The sequence below is a fragment of the Oncorhynchus mykiss genome, chromosome 4 (assembly GCF_013265735.2).
Source record: "Oncorhynchus mykiss isolate Arlee chromosome 4, USDA_OmykA_1.1, whole genome shotgun sequence".
In the NCBI taxonomy this organism is placed as follows: Eukaryota; Metazoa; Chordata; class Actinopteri; order Salmoniformes; family Salmonidae; genus Oncorhynchus; species Oncorhynchus mykiss.
In genome coordinates, this window is record NC_048568.1 from 33,404,405 (window position 1) to 33,422,887 (window position 18,483).

Sequence of the window (18,483 nt, forward strand, 5' to 3'; positions counted from 1 at the left end):
GAAACAGATTTGTTAAAGAAAATATTTTCATACTTCCTGTGACAGTCAATTCAATTATTACCATAACACAATTTAGACAAGATTTCCGCGTTTGGGAAGACGGGATTTCACTCGAACAATCTTTTTGGGACCTCTCAAAAAAATCTAGCGAACTGTCGTGCACAAGTTGCCACGCATTCTTTCATTGCTGCATGACTCAGAAGCTCTACACATATGGAGCAAAAGCTTGCGGAGTTCAGGGCCCGAAGAAGGGCTGATGTGGCCGCTAGGAAGAGCGAATCTTTTCAAAAACAACCAATAACATATTCGGACAATGGCAGCACTTTGAAGTCAGACAGTTGCCAGTCATCAACAACTGATCCAGACACACAGGAGTTGACAGATAATCCAATCTCTGCTGTCCATCAGGCTATAAGGACTAAACATTGGGGGGTAGGCTAAAAATCTACTTAAAATACTAGGGGTTGGTTACCCTACACTGTTTAAGCCTAGTCCTGGACTAATAAACACTTTCTTTGGAGATTCATTGACCATGCTTGTTAGTCAACCAGGACTATTCTTAATATGTGTCTGAAAAACCAGATAGTAATAAACGTTGATTCCATCTTGTCAATGTTAGCTACTGTAACTTTATTTATTCCCCCCCCCCGTTTTTTTAGGATGACTGGCTGCTGGAGAGCACTCTGGGTCAATGGCTTGGTTCAAAGCGACTGGCTTTCACGAATCTGACTTTGCTGAAGGTGTTGCTTTGGCTGGTTCTACTTGGGCTGTTTGCCGAGCTGGAATTCGGGTTGCCTTTCTTCCTAATCTCCCTCTTCTACTGGCTGTATGAGGGGCTGCGGAGCCCAACTGCACGCCAACCTGGAGAAATGAGTGCTTACTCAGTGTTCAACCCAGACTGTCAGCCTCTCCTGGGTGCACTTACAGCTGAGCAGCTAGAGGGAGAGATGGGCTACAGACCACTGGCCAACAGATGAAATCCCTCAAGACACTCAAACAACTGACTTTAATCTGAAATGGAATAGCTACTGTACTTTAAGCTTCCCATTGTACTAAAAAGGAACTGGCAATGTATTTGTTTGAATGAAGCACATTGCTGGTATTGATTTTGAAGTCAAATGGAGCCTATTCCATACTACAAGATCATTCACCACTAGTGCACATTGATGATGCTGGAAAAGCACCATCCGCTTGTAAAATTGTATTACTGTACTAGGACCTGCTCTTTACTATTTTGGTCTTAAAACATGTAATAGTCATCTGTATGCAGATGACACTTATGTATGCCATTGCAAACTGTTGACCAGGCTAGAGCTGCAATGTGATTTTGTTGCCTTATAGAAAGCCCTGGTTGGTTTAAAACTTGTACTTAATGTGGGCAAGACGAAATATGTGTTCTCTAATTCTAGCAAAAAAAATTCAGATGAACTACATATTTATTCATTGGATTGTTCTCCTATTGATCGGGTTCCTGCCTATAAATATCTGGGCATTCGGATTGACAAAGATCTAATGTAAAAAAATATATATATACACTTATGGGTGAGCTAATTAAAAAGCTGAGATTTAAAGTGGGCTTCTTTTTTTTTTAAATACAGTGCATTTCAGAAAGTATTCAGACCCCTTGACTTTTTTCACATGTTGTTATGTTACAGCCTTATTCTAAAAGTAACTAAATTGTCCCCCCCCCCCCTCCAACTACACACAATACCCCATAATGACAAAGCGCAAAAACTGTTATTTTTACAAATTTATACAAAATAAAAAATGATAACATTTAGACAAGTATTCAGACCCTTTACTCTGTACTTTATTGAAGCACCTTTGGCAGTGATTACAGCCTTGAGTCTTCTTGGGTATGAGGCTACAAGCTTGGCACACCTGTATTTGTGGAGTTTCTCCCATTCTTCTCTGCAGATCCTATCAAGCTCTGTCAGGTTAGATGGGGAGCTTTGCTGCACAACTATTTTTAGGTCTCTCCAGAGATGTTAGATCGGGTTCAAGTCCAGGCTCTGGCTGGGCAACTCAAGGACATTCAGAGACTTGTCCTGAAGCCACTGCGTTGTCAAATTAAATTTTATTGGTCAAATATTTAGCAGGTGTTGCAAAATGCTTGTGTTCCAACAGTGCAGTAGTATCTAACAGTTCACAACAATACACACATGTAAAATAATGGAATTAAGAAATATATAAATATTAGATTGAGCAATGTCAGAGTGGCATTGACTAAAATACAGTAGAATAGAAAACAGTATATTGTCTTCAAAGCGGGCGAAGGTGTTTAGCTTGTCCGGAAGCAAGACTTCGGTGTCCGTGATGTGACTGGTTTTGCCTTTGTAGTCCATGATTGTCTGTATCCCGAGAGAGACATGTTTCTGTGAAACAGAGTATGCCACAATCCCTAATGTCTCTCTGGAAGGAAATCCTTGCCCTGATCTTGTCTACTTTATTATCCAGAGACTGAACATTAGCGAGTAATATACTCGGAAGCGGTGGATGATGTACATGTCTCCTGAGTCGGACTATAGGTCCATTCCAAATACCTCTTCTCCACCGGCGGGGTTTTGGAGCACCCTCTGGAATAAGTTAAATTGCTCTGGGGGGTATGAACAAAGGATCTAATTCTGGAAAGTCGTATTTCTGGTCTTATTCCTAGTTTCCGGCTGTATGTAATAACACAAACATTTTCTGGGCTAATAATGTAAGAATTAACACAAAATAACAAAATACTGCAAAGTTGCTTAGGAGCTAGAAGCAGAGCTGCTATATCTGTCGGCGCCATCTGTCTTGGCTGTGTGCTTAGGGTCGTTGTCCTTTTAGACTAGGGCAAAGGTTTACCTTCTGGGGTCCGGAGCATTCTGTAGCAGGTTTTCATCATGATTACTCTGTACTTTGAACCATTCATCTTTCCCTTGATCCTGACTAGTCTCCCAGACCTGCCGCTGAAAAACATCCCCACAGCATGATGCTGCTACCACCATGCTTCAACGTAGGGATGGTGCCAGATTTCCTCCAGACATGGTGCTTGGCATTCAGGCCAAAGAGGTCAATCTTGGTTTCATCAGACCAGAGAATCTTGTTTCTCATGGTCTGAGAGTCCTTTAGAAGCCTTTTGGCTAACTCCAAGCAGGCTGTCATGTGCCTTTTACTGAAGAGTGGCTATCGTCTGGCCACTCTACCAAAAAGGCCTGATTGGTGGAGTGCTGCAGAGATGGTTGTCCCATCTCCACAGAGGAACTCTAAAGCTCTGTCAGAGTGACCATCGGGTTCTTGGTCACCTCCCTGACCAAGGCCCTTCTCCCCCGATTGCTCAGTTTGGCAGTGCTGCCAGCTCAAGGGAGAGTCTTGGTGGTTCCAAACGTCTTCCGTTTAAGAATGACGGAGGCCACTATGTTATTGGGGACCTTCAATGCTGCAATGCTTCCTCAACACAATCCTGTTTTGGCATTCTACAGACAATTCCTTTGACCTTATGGCTTCGTTTTTCCTCTGACATGCACTGTCAACTGTGGGACCTTTATATAGACAGGTGTGTGCCTTTCCAAATCATGTCCAATCAACTGAATTTACCACAGGTGGACTCAAGGATGATCAATGGAAACAGGATGCACCTGAGCTCAATTTTGAGTCTCATAGCAAAGGGTCTGAATACTTATGTTAATAAGGTATTTGTTTATTTTTAATACATTTGCAAAAATGTCTAAAAACCTGTTTTCGCTTTGTCAATATGGGGTATTGTGTGTAGATTGATGAGGAAAAAATGCAATTCAATCCATTTTAGAATAAAGCTGTAACGTAACAAAATGTGGAAAAAGTCAAGGGGTCTGAATACTTTCCGAATGCACTGTAGATCTTGCCTAAATAGCAGGAATCAGATTGTTTCCTTCCAGCTCTTGACTGTGGTGAAACCATTTAACAGATTGCAGCTGCCGCCTACACTTAAACCTTTGTCTGCTGTCTACCATAACTCCCTTTTTGTTTACAAAGAGAGAATAATGACGTGATTGGGAATGAGACACTGATCTCAATTGGGCTACCCTGAATAAATAAAAGTAAAACTAATATTATTATATATTTTTTAAGACGCACGCACGTTTCAGGGGTCGTCACTTGTTACCACAATCATAAATCTTGCCTATTTCTACAATTTATCTTCTTAAAATCTGATTTGAAACCACAACCCTACCCTTAGACACACTGCTAACCTTATGCCTATCCCTAACCTTAAATGACGACCAAAAAAAAAAAAAAAAAAAAACATTGTTATCATACATTTTTACTATATTGCCAATATTTACCCTACGGCAATATACCTTTTGGGGATGTAGTCTGCCATAAAACCCTACAGAAGAAAAAAACAGTTCCAAAGAGGGCCTCTTCTTTCCCCCACTTACTGAGGAAAATATGACAGGGTTAAAGTGTTGGACTAGTAACCGAAAGGTTGCAAGTTCAAATCCCCAAGCTGAGAAGGTACAAATCTGTCGTTCTGCCCCTGAACAGGCCTGTTCCTAGGCCGTCATTGAAAATAATTTGTTCTTAACTGACTTGCCTAGTAAAAATAAAATAAAAAAATACAACATTACACTGATTCTGTTTCAACATAAACTGCCTAATTGTTTTGACAGATGACTGAACTTCCGTTTAAGAACCATACGGAACTCAACAGCGTTTAGAGTACACGGTTTCTGTTGCATCGGCGTAATGAATACACCCTAGCACCCTGGCTGTTGGTTTCCACTAGTTAAAATATCTTAATGGACTATACCGTAAAAATAAATAACTAAAATTAGCTTTTTGGTCTTAATTTAAGGTTAGGCATAAGGTGGTTAAAGTTTAACTAGTGACGACCCTGAGTTATCGGTTGAGTCAAGTTTATTTCCCTGCGCTTTACGACACAACAGACGTCATTACTTACGCCCGAACCGGAAGTAAACAACCCGGGGTTAGTTATAAATACCTTTGCCGAAGTAGAACAACATATTTTAAGATCTGTTTTCTACGGATTTCTCACGTCACTCTTTGTGACAGTGAAACTTTGAATTCTATCAATGCATTGAAAGCACCTTATAATAACATTTCCGCTTTTGATTAGATCACCTTTCACACAATCGAGGGGTAATTTGCTAGAACAAAATGACGTCTCAAATCAGTCTAGCTAGCTAGTTCGCCAGCTATCAGTGCTTGATACCCGTCGTGCACAGTGCATACATTGTCAAGCAGTATCTCATTTCTGCATGAGTATGAATCAGAAGCTGTTAGCATTAGCAAAAGCTTGCAAAGTTCAGAGCCCCGTACAAGGGCTGGTGAGATGCAGCCCATAACATCACCTGGCAGTGGAAGCACTTTGAAGTCCGCCAGTTGGGAGTCAACAGCTGATAAAGACGCACAGGAGTTGACAAAACATCAGATGCCTGCTGTCCCTCAGGCTACAGGGACTTTACAGTGTGGGGTAGGCTAAACACAAAAACCCTGACTTCAACCCTCACTGAGGTAGCGTCATGGCATAGATCGTTTATTTCAATTCCACCCCTCAGTGTTAGCTAACTCGTGATTCTCTCCACTTTTTTAGGATGACTGTCTGCTGGACTGCATTCTGGGTCGAAGGCTTGGTTCAAGGCAACTTGGTTTTGCAAACCGGACTTTGCTGAAGGTGTTGCTTTGGCTGGTTCTGCTTGGGCTGTTCGCTGAGCTGGCCTTCGGGTTGCCTTTCTTCCTAATCTCCCTCTTCTACTGGCTGTACCAGGGGCTGCGGAGCCCAGCTAAACGTCAACCTGGAGAACTGAGCGCTTACTCAGTATTTAACCCTGACTGTCAGCCTCTCATGGGCACCCTCACAGCAGAGCAGTTGGACTGTGAAATGGGAATACTTCAGCTAACCATGTAAAGGAATAGCTACAGATAATGTGATTTAAACCCCCCGAATTGGTATCCATTATACTGGGAGTTACAGGTTGGTACTGCACTGAATTTTCAACCAACCTTTGATGCTGCCTCCGGCCTCGATTCGTGGAAACGGGAGTCTCATAAAATGACCTTGTCTAGTTGCAGGGTGTCCGTTTGAATTTCTAAAATACTTTTTTGCTCCATGAAGTAATCCAACAATGTGTACGCCGCCATCTTGTCTATTTCAAGTTCTCTCATTGACCAAGACCGGTGTCTGTCATGACATGCAGCACTTTGGGGTGGACAAACCCACCTGTCTCGATCAATGAGAGAAGACTTGAAATAGACAAGATGGCAACATACACATAGTTGGATTACTTCATGGAGCAAAAAAAAAATGTATTTTAATAACGGTGCATTTTCTTAATTCAAAGGGACCCCCTGCAACTGGACAAGGACATTGAGACTTTTCCACGAATCGAGGACGAAGATAGTATCGCCAAGCTAAATTCTGTGTTACACCAAACAGTACCTAACCTGGAACTCCCAGTATAATGGATACTACATTTTTTGGGTTAAATCACATTTTCTGGAGTTACAATATGTAGCTAGTTAAGGAACTTTTTGAAATGTGAACGAGTTGTGATTTTTCTGTTAATTATCTTATGATGCTTAGATGCCCCTCGACTCTTTCAATGAACGAAACACTAGTATTGGTTGTGATGTAAAACTGCTTGTTAATTCCATTAAAATTACTACATCTCACTAGTTGGAATTTTAAAAACATTTATTTGTGTTACTTGCGGGTTACACAAACACCAAAAAAAATACTGAGTAGTTGTCCATCATTTGATGTCACAGAGCAAGGCAACACCACGTAAGATCCAGTGATCGGGTGACTGCACCGTGCGTATCACAACCCCTGTGATGTAGGTGAGGTCTGTGCGCCGAGGCTTCTTGTAGACGGGGCAGATGTAGAACTTGGGGTCCTTGGGGGCGGTGGAGTTGATGGCAAACATGTGAATCACAGGCAGGGGACAGAACAACACCTTGGGAGTGGCTTCGATGAGACGGCAGTTCCTTCTGTCCCAGCCGGCCCCGTCCAGGTACAAACCATAGACGTAGACCCCCTCCTGAGACAGAGAATGATGGATGGCATTGAGGTAAAAATGGAAAGCTGCATCTTGTACATGTGGTGTCAATGACAGTGTTTTGCATGAGGCTACTTACAGCAGGAGAGGCAGTGATCTCCTCCTTGCTTTGCTTCAGCACATCATTATGCAGGGTGACTGTGTCCAGAGCCCAGCCCTTGTGAGCCCTGGTTACCTCCTGCCTCATGGCGGTCAGGAAACCTATAGCCATACAGAGGGCGCAAACATAAAGAGATAGATAACAATTGTTAGATATGTCATTATAATCATATCTTCAGTGATGTAATAGGATGAAGACATGACAAGCTAATTTATGCCGAACTATATTTTGAATATTACAAGTAAATTGAACTTACCCTGCAAGTTTGATCAGTTAGCCTAATTCACGTTTTGAACGAGACTCACCCTGAGGGTTGAAGAAGCCAGTCATCCAGAAGGTCTTGGGTCTGCCTTCAAACACCCAGCTGTAGAACTGTGTGTTCCTCTCCAGCAGCTCAGTGAACCAGAAGCCCAGAGTGGATGACTCCCACGAGATCTTCTTCCACATGTTGGGGATGCGCGCATCAAACATGTTGTCCAGGGCGTCACGCAGGTTCTAGGAGGTAAAACATGAATATGACATTGAATATTCAAGCATCAAAATAACACACAATTTCATACATTGTTATTACAGATTTATAAGCTATAAACCTATAAATATTAATTTGAAGTATAACACAATTAAAGTGTTAACATGTAATACATTATTGCGGTCATTCTAGCCAGTTCTCTTACTTCGCTCATGATGATGGTACCGTCGATGGCGAGTTTGAGGTCGACCAGACTGGTGCGCACCACTCCGATGATCCGCTGCATGCGATCCACCTCTTGGCGTAGGAAGATGTTCATGGAGTTCAAGGCACCCATCTTCACCAGCCTACCTTTCACCTACAGTACACATCACAATAGAATTTGTTGTGTGAGCATACAGTGTATTCACTCTGTACAGCCAAGGGCTGGTTTCCCAAAAGCATCTTAAGGCTAAGTCCATCATTAGAACCATACCGTTCAGTAAGTGGAAAACATTTTTAAAAAGGGAGTTATTACCAGAATTTGTACAATGAGAACATAGATCTGTATTATTTGTTGCAAAACATTTTGCTACATTGTGTTCCTGTCCTTCATTAACAGAGTGAGCACTGACCTCATGGGGTACGTAGTTGGGGGGCAACTTCTCCAGCATGTCCTCTGCCAGTCTGTAGACAATGGACTCTCTAGTCTCCCCTGCTCCTCCACCACTTTCCTTGGGCTGGATGTTGGTGATGGTGTCCAGCACCTCAGCAGACGTGTTGGTCTGATATCTGAACAAGAATAGGTATATAATATTAATGTATTCATATTGAGTATTAAGACTAACACGCAGCATAGACATGATAAGAGAGAAGCGTTGTGATGATCTACGGTGTCTTACGTAATGTCTGCGTTGGGATGCAGACCAAAGACCTGAGGTGTGTCCAGTGCAGGCAGGGTGGCGATGTACTCCATGTACTGCTCCACTGTCTTACACACAGGCACTTTGTATCCTGTGTAGAAGCAGAACGTCGGTTCAAAGATCTTGTCATTGAACCACACCTGTTGGGTGAACGCATGATGCTTAGAACACAAAGTCTGTGCTTCCCACACGATTACCCACATATACAACAGATTTATCAGGACAGTTACTGTTAACTGAAAAGGAAAATTACATTACCCGAGAGAAACAGTTGAGCAGCCGCTTGTCGTAGTCGTCAGTGACCCTTCCTCCGTACTGCACCTCCCCTAACATGTAACGCACCGTGACCCATGAGACACCCTGGAGAAAAACGTTACATGTAGGTCTGTGAGCACACTATAGTCACTGTAGCTTCAGATAGACCTAGACTATTTTGATAGTACCTTCTTGGGGCTGCATTCATCCAAGTGGTTCTGGACAAACTGCACACTGGCTGTGAAGTCAGCCGAGTTGAACTCATATGGGATGTTCCAACCCAGGGGCCCGAATTTACGACGTTCCTACAACAGAGTAACAGACAAGGCAAAAATCTGTAAATTACATTAAATACAGTATATATCTAGAAATATGAATTTATCAAGACAGTGGGCTGAGTCTGTACCTGCACCACAGTGTGTAGGAAGGCTACGTTGTAAAGCATGGGTTTCCACATGGGCAGGTTGCAGATTTCCAGCTGATCCTGAGAGATTCCGGCAAAAGTACGCTTCAAGCCAGCCCGCACCCCCTGGGGGGGATCATTGGTGAACTTGATAGAGGACTGGAAGAAAGAAAACAATCATGTCAGTAAATATTTATTCTTAGACATAAGGGATGTGATTAGGACAATATAGCAATTCTGGAATTTGGCTAGGGGATAGGTCCGTTTCACATGGAGAATGTAATATTGTTGGGGAGATTACTGATCTTGTCTGTGTAGGTGTATACAGGGCCTTTACCTGTAACAAGGTGATGGAGAAGCGGTCGTGGGGCTCGGTGGTGATCCACACTCTGAAGCTGTCGTGCATGGTCTCCACTGTGGTGACAGTCTCCAGCAGCTCATCCATGAATTCCAGGCCCAGATGGCAGTTCTGGAGCAGGACCCAGCCACCCTTGTGTGTACACACACAAACACTTTTAGCTATGCGAAAACATTTGTATATGCTGTACACTACATTTATTTACAAAGAGTTGAATGTCAGAAGCCCTCACCTGTGTCATTGACATCTGTAAGAGCCTTCTTGCATGGATCTCCTGACCTTGGCCCATTGATATCGCTCTGAACTCTGCAACAAATAAACACAATATCACAATGACAGTATTGTCAGTGACTTGTTTGTGATTCATTCAGGGTGATAGGCATGGGGCTAACCTAGCCGGAGTTTCTTTGCCAGAGCGTCGATCTGGTTGGTGGGATCAGAGCCCATAGAGAGGAAGCAGATGAGGGGGGTGCGGGTGTCGCTCTCCTCCCAGGTACTCTCCAGGTTCAGGATGACAGGCTCAGCGAACCTCATGCCCATCGAGTCTCCAACGTACTTCCTGGCCTGGGACAAGGTGCGGTCAGGGCACCATGATCTGTGAGGAGAGTACAACCAAACCTGGGTTCGACCCGAATGCGCTAGCCACAACCTCAGGAAAGATCTGTTTACAACAGGCTTGTAAGAGGCTTACAAAGGCCTTAGTAAAAAAAAATAAAAAGTGTAAAATATTGATGTTCAGAAGCAGGAGCTCACCTGATGAGCAGTAGTTTATGGAAGACATCCAAGGAGTCATTGTATCCATCAGGAATCACACCATCCTCAGGGTTGTCCATGTCAAACCACACCTTCCAGCCCTTCTCATTACGAGACACCTATAAAATGAATAGAGAAGTAAAGTCAATGCAGTGTACTCCTCAGACAAAGCTGTGACCATTGCTAATGATATAATTAATAAAGGGTACTGTAGTGTTCAGCCCCACCTGGTTCATGATCTCAGTGAACTGTGACAGTTTGCTGAGTTCCACCAAGTTGAGCCAGGTCAGATCCAGGATCCAACGGAACGGCTTGGAAGGACACGCCTTCAGGTCTAAAGCAGCACCCCCTATAACACACAGAGAACATTACATATGTACTACTACTAAACCATTACTTTATTCCTACACTGCTACCTATACAGAGATCTGTTAACTAGGATCAGTAGTGAGGATCTGATACCTTTGATGAGGATCTGGAACTCGTTCTGCTTGACGTTGTTCTTCTGCAGGTCGATCTTGAGTGCCAACAGCAGGGTGAAGATGAACTTGTGGTTTTCGTACAGCCCTCGGACTGTGTAGCGGAACACCTCGAAGGACAGGTACTCGATGATGTTAGCAATACGCTTCTGAGTGAGAGGAGACTTGTCTGACCTGTGTGAGGAAAAAGCAAACAATAAAAGGTGAGGATTGTTAGAGGCATCTAGAGGTTGTTCTTTTATACATTTATAAACGCTGTTGTGTATTTAGATTTAGGCCTATGCCATTTGTCAGGCTCATCTTTTTCCATTTGGGTGGACCAGGGTCTCTAACAGGTTGATCACAAGCTACCAGTTGCTCGCAGCCCACCTATGAGTAGCTCGGCAAACAATTCTGAAAGTACAAGCAATCTTCACGCGTTCCACCACAAACGGGCATAAAAAAAATTGCACAAATATCAGACAGTAGCTAGGAGCTTGCGGTGTCTATCTAATCAACACAGCATTGTCATTATCCCACCCCTGGTTAACCACTATTGGCTTAAAAAGCCAAACCTAACGCAATATCTGCCAATTACTTTCAGCAAAACTGTCTGTGTGATGTGCGCGTATGTCTATCACTCCGTGTGTTGCCAGTTGATGTGATAACCGTCTTCTGGGTTGACTGAAATACTTTCCCTAAAACATTCTCAATTAAATGCTAACTGCAAAGTAGGCTTACCTGGCAGAAGTACAGTAAACATTAAGAACACCTGCTCTTTCCACGACATAGACTGATCATGTGAAAGTTATGATCCCTTATTGATGTCACTTGCTAAATCCACTTCAATCAGTATAGATGAAGTATTTTTAATTTTTAAGACAATTGAGACATGGATTGTGTATGTGTGTCATTTAGAGGGTGAATGGGCAAGACAAAAGATTTAAGTGCCTTTGAACTGAGTATGGTAGTAGGTGCCAGGTGGACTGGTTTGTGTCAAACCTGCATGAACAAGCGTAATTTTTTAAAGTGAAAAACAAAACAAAATCAAAAACCAGGATTTTTTAAAACTGATAACATAATTTGGGGAAAGAAAAGCAGAGTTGCTTATGAACCCTTATTTTACCAGGTATATTGGGATAAAACATAGTGCACGGCTTTTTCTTGTACACTAAGGTCCTGGGGAAGAGTTACAGGGGAGAGGAGAAGAGAAGAATGTGCCTATTTGAAAGCTAGAAGAAAAAGAGTAGCTTGCGACATGTTTTATTTCTTAAAAGTAGCTCTCTTGCTAGAAAAGGTTGGAGACCCCTGGTATGGACTGATATAATGTGAGTGTACACAAACTTGATACATTTTTTTATTAAAGGGTAAACAAGTGGGTGAATTTGCCATGTGTTCTGTGTACTGAGGGATTTGATCAGGAAAATTTGGATTTTGGGATAGGTCCATTTCTATTATATTTGAATGAAGGATAAATATCTGAAAAGCAGGAATTCCTGATTCATCAGGAAAAATCCCATCCCTGGTACTGACTTGGCCATTGAGAGGTCAAAGATCTTGAGGAACTGTGCCAGGGAGGTCTGGTACATGACGTTGACCATGCTCATCTCAGTGATGAGGAAGTAGAGGATGCTGCCACGTGAGGCAGCCGGCCGGTACTCCTCTGAAGCCGTGTTGATCTTCACCTCCGTCTCGGCTGCCACGTGCAGCTTCTCGCTCACCTCGGCCGCCGTCAGCTTGGTTACCGACAGGATGCCAATCATGGACTCGTCATCAACCAGGGAACCTTGACACACACACAGATGCACGCATGCACCCACACATAGACAGAAACACACAGAAAGACACACAAACACAGACAGACACCACACACACAAACATGCAGATTGAGCAGTCTGAGTATGAGACATTACCCAACATCAGATGTAACACTTAATATGATTTGTTTATCCTAGGAGTCAATACCCTTGGTGGAGCTGAGCTTGTACAGCAGGTTATCCTCCAACTCCTTCATCTTCCTCTTGTTGGCCGTCACATCCTCCATTAGCTTGACTCTCTCTGCCTCGAGCTCCTGTTACAGTACCATCAGAGCATCCATGTAACGTATTGCTGACAACACCCAAACCAATGCCTCTGAAGTCCTGAGGGAAATGTTCACATAGGTTTTATAAAGGGGTTATGAATGGTTTATAAAGTGTTAATGAAGGCTTACGTATTTCTCGGTGAGGATGACTCGGCCCAGCAGCTGGTTCTCCAGACCCTTCATGGTGACAGTGAAGTCTATAATGGAGGTCTTGGCGCTAACCTCGGGCGTGTACGCCGGGTTAGGCAGCTTGGTTGTGATGTAGAGCTGGAAGCCATCCATCACGTCGGTCTCCTTGTCTCCCACTTTCACCTACAACCAATGAGCACAGGTTTGAATGGGAGCCTAATTTCCCAATTACCCTGGCATCCAAACTGATTTTGCTACATTTCATGGTGAACACAGTGTTCAGTCTGGTTTAACCAGGCTATTTCACAACACTGCTGTTCAAGTCAAACTGATCTGAGAGCGGTGGTATGTACCTTATAGGTGGAGCCGGACTTGATGAAGTTTTTCTCCAGCACGTTGTCCAGGGCGGGGTCCAGATCCTCTCGGACGTCCTCGATGAGCAGCGGTCGTCCCATCGACAGACTGTCCTCCAGGTGGGTACGGAAGTACTTGTGGTTGAGGGACGTGACCTGCAAGAGATATCATGGTCGTGTTCAGTAGGGGAAAACAAAAAGGTGTGTTCCTATTGGATACATTCATGTAGTACCTCCTAGTTTCAGTCTGTTTTACAACACTTTCTACCTACTAAACATGGCCAGTTCTTGGGAATACATTGAACCAATAAATGTAGTTTTCACACTGGTGTGTTTGTTTGTAAGAGTGTGAATGTGAGAAGTGAGTGGCTTACCTGCAGATCATTGGCTTTTTCTTTCTTTTTAATCCACGCCTTGCCCTGGGTCTGAGGGTCGATGAGGAGAGGGAACCTCGTGGCCTTGGTCACGATGATGCCGTTCTGCACTGACAAGTCATCTCCAGGCAGTCCCTGTAGGTTCCACTCGCTTATCTGACACACAGAAAAGGAATGATGTTTCAGTGTGGTGCTTTAGGACATAACAAAACACATTTCGTACAACTTCTAGTTCAGGGAAATGGATACTAAGAACCACTTTGGAAATAAGTGTTTTCATTAATATTTTAACGTGTTATCCTCTGGGATTCAAATGAAAATTTTGTCGATGACTGTTTTGTTTGCAACTCAAAAGTAAAATTAAATTCACTACTGCGTTCATTATATTTTCTTACAGTAGGTGGGTCCACCAGCATAGAGATAATATTGAGGTTATCAGTGAAAGGGATTTTCCTCTTCCGGAGCTCTGCTTCCCAGATGTCCTTTAGGAGCATGTTGCGGAAGTTCTGGTTGAAGGGTCCACAGTACGACAGGAAGCCAGTGAGCTGGAGGACATCCCCTACGAGTCTATCCAAGAGAAGACAACAGATGGTCAAGGGTCACATTGAAAAGCCTCTGATGGAAAGAACTGAGCATTGATATTGTCTGTAGTTTATTGTATTACATTGCATTAAATCTTGGTACATAGTAACAGAACACTGAAAGTAAAGAAACTTGATGCTATCCCTGCCTGTTGATCTGTGATTTAAACTGTTTGCTCTGCTCTGTCCAGCGCACTTTCTCTCCACTAAGCCCATCAATGAGTGCTGACGCTGCCACCATTTTATTCCTGCACATCTCTGCATCGTCCAGCAAATCCTGTAAAGCATCACAAAATCAATTATTTGAACAACATTTTATTCTGCTATTCTATCTATATATTTATATTTATTTTGCAATATTCCTATTTTAAGAATACATTATTTTTTAAGGATTGGACCTCACCTGTTTCTCTTTCATAGCAGCATCGAACTTGGCCTGTACTTTGTCCAACTCTGCCTGTTTCTCATCCAGCTGAGACTGAGCACTGGCTAGCTCGGAATTGGCTATTGACAGTCTGCCCTCTTGGATAATCAAGTTAGCCTGTCCACACACGTGGAGAAAAACTACTGTTCACAATGCTTATCTAAAGGAAAAGGGGGATACCTAGTCAGTTGTAGAACTGAATGCATTCAACTGAAATGTGTCTTCCACATTTAACCCAACCCCTCTGAATCAGAAAGGTGTGGGGGACTGCCTTAATCGACATCCGTCATCGGTGCCCCGTGAACAGCAGGTTAACTGCCTTGCTCAGGGGCAGAACGACAGATTTTTACCTTGTCAGCTCGGGGATTCAAACCAGCAGGTCCATTTCGGTTACTGGCCCAACACTCCAATATATCGGATCACACACACACACAAACACAAATAGTGTTCCCATGCTACTTCATGGAGGGTAGAATCATTCAGCTTATGTTCCCCGTACCTTGAGTGGCAAAACCTCCTTGTTGATGCCGAAGAAGGTGGCCATGGCGGAGGTCCAGGAGAGCAGGCCTGCCACGTTGCCGCACACTTTCTTGGCACACTCAAACGAGTAGTCCTCCATCTGGAAGTAGGGCTGCAGTAGCTCCACCATCTCCTCGTTGATGCTGTCCTTGGGGAACTGCTGCAGTGACGCCATGAAACCACTGCCGCTCATCAGCTAAAAAGGCAAAAAAAGAAAATACAGAAGGCCGGCAATTGAAGTAAAACAAAGGACACAGCTCATAAGCCAAAGTACATAGAGGGGGATGTGGGCTTTGGCCAAAACATTAGCTACAACAAACCAAACTAAGAATTGAGCTACATCAAACCAAGAATTGAGCTACACCAAACCAAACCAAGAATAGAGCTACAACAAACCAAACCAAGAAATTAGCTACAACAAACCAAACCAGGGCATTAGCTACAACAAACCAAGAAATTAGCTACAACAAACCAAACCAGGGCATTAGCTACAACAAACCAAGAAATTAGCTACAACAAACCAAACCAGGGCATTAGCTACAACAAACCAAGAAATTAGCTACAACAAGCCAAACCAGGGCATTAGCTACAACAAGCCAAACCAGGGCATTAGCTACAACAAACCAAACCAGGGCATTAGCTACAACAAGCCAAACCAGGGCATTAGCTACAACAAGCCAAACCAGGGCATTAGCTACAACAAGCCAAACCAGGGCATTAGCTACAACAAACCAAACCAGGGCATTAGCTACAACAAACCAAACCAGGGCATTAGCTACAACAAACCAAGCCATTAGCTACAACAAACCAAACCAAGCCGTTAGCTACAACAAACCAAACCAAGATGGCTACAACAAACCAAACCAAGACATTAGCTACAACAAACCAAACAATTAGCTACAACAAATCAATTCAATATACAGAGACGGGACTGGGAATGTAAATGTAACGTTTGAGTGATTATCTGACTGTTTGATGTGGTGTATAGTGTAAAAAGTATATCCTTCTCCGAGGACAATATATCAAGGCCTCTTCTATTCTATTTTGTTCTACTATTATTACCGGAGTCATACATAGAGAGATGTAGAGATCTATGAGTCTGGTAGAGTCTAGAATGGAGGCTTTCTGACCTTGAGTGCCTCTCCCCAGGAGGGCTTGTGGCAGGGCCTCTCTGGGTCCATGGTGATGGTGTCCAGCCTCTTCTGGAAGAGCAGCAGACAGCAGTCCATGATCCTCATGATGAGGTGGGGAGGTTTGGCCAGCTTCCTCACCGTGGCTACGTCAGCCGCTTTAATGGTCTAAAGAGAATATATAACAGGGTTGAGATCATTGGGGAATGTAACAGAAAACATTTTGCAAAAGGAAAAAAGTGGCGGTAGTACCCTCCCTATTTCAGTCCTTTTTCTTCTGTTTTGTTACCTACTGAACATGACCCGAAATGACAAGAAACAATTTCAAATGGCCCAAAATATATATATTTTTTGTTTTTCAAATGGATCTTTTCATGTACAGTAAGACTCACATTCAGAGCGGCCTCTGCCTCCTCTAAAGCCGGTTTAGCTGCTTTCAGCTTGACCTCTGCAAAGGCTTTCTCCTTCTCAATGCCCTCCACAATCTTCAGGGCTCTGTCCTTTACAATTTGGACCTCAGCCTTTACGATGGTGGCTGCTTCAGCGCTTACTGTCACCTCTGCCAGCACCTGTACAGACAAGACAACAAATCAGCAGGCAAACTTTACATGCATGTATTCTGTGAATGGATGTGAAAGGGTGATTTCTACATAGAAATATAATGAAATTCTATTTTTATGGTTTCTATTTTTATGGTTTCTATTTTATTTCCCAGTTACCTTGTCTGCTTTGATGGAGGCCAGAGCCAGCTCTTTCTCCTTAACCACCAGGTCTTTGGACAGCTGAGCCACAGACTCGCTAGCCTCCAACAGTTTTGTCAGACCTGCAATACAAAGCATTTACACAACACTGCAATCTGACAAGAAATCCCAACATTTATTTTCTTTACAATATAATAAGCAGTTAGTTCGAAGTTCATTATTATGCCTTAGCTAGTAGCCACTCAATTGGATTTCCATACCAACATTCATGCGCTCAGCCAGTGTGTTGATAAAGTTGTAATTTTCACTGTATACCGTCTTGTATCCATTGATGAAAGACAGGTAGGATTTAGGGGTCACATGAGTTCTTCTTCGGAACCTGGGGTGGAAAAATTAAAACACACACATTGGTTATTACGACAGGCTTTGGGTATAAGAAATTGATGCCATTTATTTGACATAACCGCACTATCTGACATGTACATTCTTGTCATTTATAAATATAAATGTGGATTTAAGACTAGATTTGTATTTGAGTTCCCAACTTCAGTCAACTACAATACCTGTCAAAGTAGCTCTCGCAGGTGACGGACACTTTGTCATGGTATATACCCATGGTCTGTACCACCGCGGCTTTGACCTCAGGGGAGCACACCATGTGGAAGTCAGAGAGGAAGTACTGGGACACGGCTACTAGAGCCTCGCTGGGCCAGGGAGTGAACCAGTCCATAGTACAGCCTGAGATCAGACCTGGGAACTTCAGGGAGCGCGAACGGAACTTCTCACCAACCTGTCAGGGGAAATAAAGGGATGGATGGATGAATATGAACAAATGTCATTTCACTCTGCCCTCAACGGCTGATGTCAGCAAACCTCTCTATGGAACTACTCTGGAAAATACTATCAATGGGACACTACATAACAAACTCCTGAATTCTTGAGTGACAATCATGGAGGTGATGTTTTTATGTTTCCGGTATTACTAAATCATACCGGAGAGAAGCAAAGAACCACGTGCAGGTTCTTCCTGGCTCGGGAGATAAAGTAGTCGTACAGGTTGTCGAAGGTGGGCGGGACGCGAGGCAACTCTTTCTTCATTACACCAATGAGGTTCTGAGTGATCTCGTCCAGCTCATCACGAGCAAACAGGTTGGACACCTGCACACAACAAGCATAATAATTAAGAATGACAAATTGGAAATGTTCTTTTACTAGAGTAGCATTAGAATAATGTTAGATAACATTAGAGTAACTTGATCACAGGGGAAAATAATAAAGGAAAATACTTTTTTTTAAATATATGTATATATACAGTACCAGTCAAATGTTTGGACATCTACTCATTCCAAGGGTTTTTTCTTATTTTTACTATTTTCTATATTGTAGAATAATGGTGAAGACATCAACACAATCAAATAACACATACTATTAAAGCTGATTAAAGCTGATCTACCCCC

At 43.1% G+C, this 18,483-nt stretch overlaps 3 protein-coding genes across 3 annotated transcripts in view; 2 read left to right on the forward strand and 1 right to left on the reverse strand.

Moving 5' to 3' along the window:
• Nucleotides 1-4: 4 nt before the first annotated feature.
• LOC110522513 (SAYSvFN domain-containing protein 1) lies at nt 5-1,565 on the forward strand. Its single transcript, XM_021600957.2, has 2 exons — nt 5-432; nt 660-1,565. Exons 1-2 carry the CDS (start codon nt 214-216, stop codon nt 975-977), a joined length of 537 nt encoding a protein of 178 aa, XP_021456632.1. The 5' UTR covers nt 5-213; the 3' UTR covers nt 978-1,565.
• A 3,143-nt stretch (nt 1,566-4,708) lies between these two features.
• LOC110522514 (SAYSvFN domain-containing protein 1) lies at nt 4,709-6,651 on the forward strand. Its single transcript, XM_021600959.2, has 2 exons — nt 4,709-5,449; nt 5,570-6,651. Exons 1-2 carry the CDS (start codon nt 5,309-5,311, stop codon nt 5,882-5,884), a joined length of 456 nt encoding a protein of 151 aa, XP_021456634.1. The 5' UTR covers nt 4,709-5,308; the 3' UTR covers nt 5,885-6,651.
• Nucleotide 6,652: 1 nt separating this feature from the next.
• LOC110521084 (dynein heavy chain 8, axonemal) overlaps nt 6,653-18,483 on the reverse strand; it is a 58,370-nt gene continuing 46,539 nt past the window's right edge. The window contains exons 63-92 of the mRNA XM_036976478.1: nt 18,020-18,184; nt 17,590-17,816; nt 17,287-17,405; nt 17,045-17,148; nt 16,718-16,894; nt 16,326-16,493; nt 15,176-15,391; nt 14,656-14,793; nt 14,402-14,529; nt 14,067-14,238; nt 13,672-13,827; nt 13,298-13,453; nt 12,945-13,127; nt 12,698-12,803; nt 12,266-12,518; nt 10,737-10,927; nt 10,502-10,623; nt 10,275-10,393; nt 9,914-10,116; nt 9,754-9,827; nt 9,501-9,653; nt 9,167-9,322; nt 8,949-9,065; nt 8,764-8,865; nt 8,485-8,645; nt 8,218-8,374; nt 7,809-7,961; nt 7,440-7,629; nt 7,114-7,235; nt 6,653-7,016 (exon numbers count right to left, since the gene is read on the reverse strand). Of these exons, the coding sequence (XP_036832373.1) occupies nt 6,729-7,016; nt 7,114-7,235; nt 7,440-7,629; nt 7,809-7,961; nt 8,218-8,374; nt 8,485-8,645; nt 8,764-8,865; nt 8,949-9,065; nt 9,167-9,322; nt 9,501-9,653; nt 9,754-9,827; nt 9,914-10,116; nt 10,275-10,393; nt 10,502-10,623; nt 10,737-10,927; nt 12,266-12,518; nt 12,698-12,803; nt 12,945-13,127; nt 13,298-13,453; nt 13,672-13,827; nt 14,067-14,238; nt 14,402-14,529; nt 14,656-14,793; nt 15,176-15,391; nt 16,326-16,493; nt 16,718-16,894; nt 17,045-17,148; nt 17,287-17,405; nt 17,590-17,816; nt 18,020-18,184 (4,776 nt within the window). The 3' untranslated portion in view covers nt 6,653-6,728. The remainder of the gene's footprint in view (nt 7,017-7,113; nt 7,236-7,439; nt 7,630-7,808; nt 7,962-8,217; nt 8,375-8,484; nt 8,646-8,763; nt 8,866-8,948; nt 9,066-9,166; nt 9,323-9,500; nt 9,654-9,753; nt 9,828-9,913; nt 10,117-10,274; nt 10,394-10,501; nt 10,624-10,736; nt 10,928-12,265; nt 12,519-12,697; nt 12,804-12,944; nt 13,128-13,297; nt 13,454-13,671; nt 13,828-14,066; nt 14,239-14,401; nt 14,530-14,655; nt 14,794-15,175; nt 15,392-16,325; nt 16,494-16,717; nt 16,895-17,044; nt 17,149-17,286; nt 17,406-17,589; nt 17,817-18,019; nt 18,185-18,483) is intronic.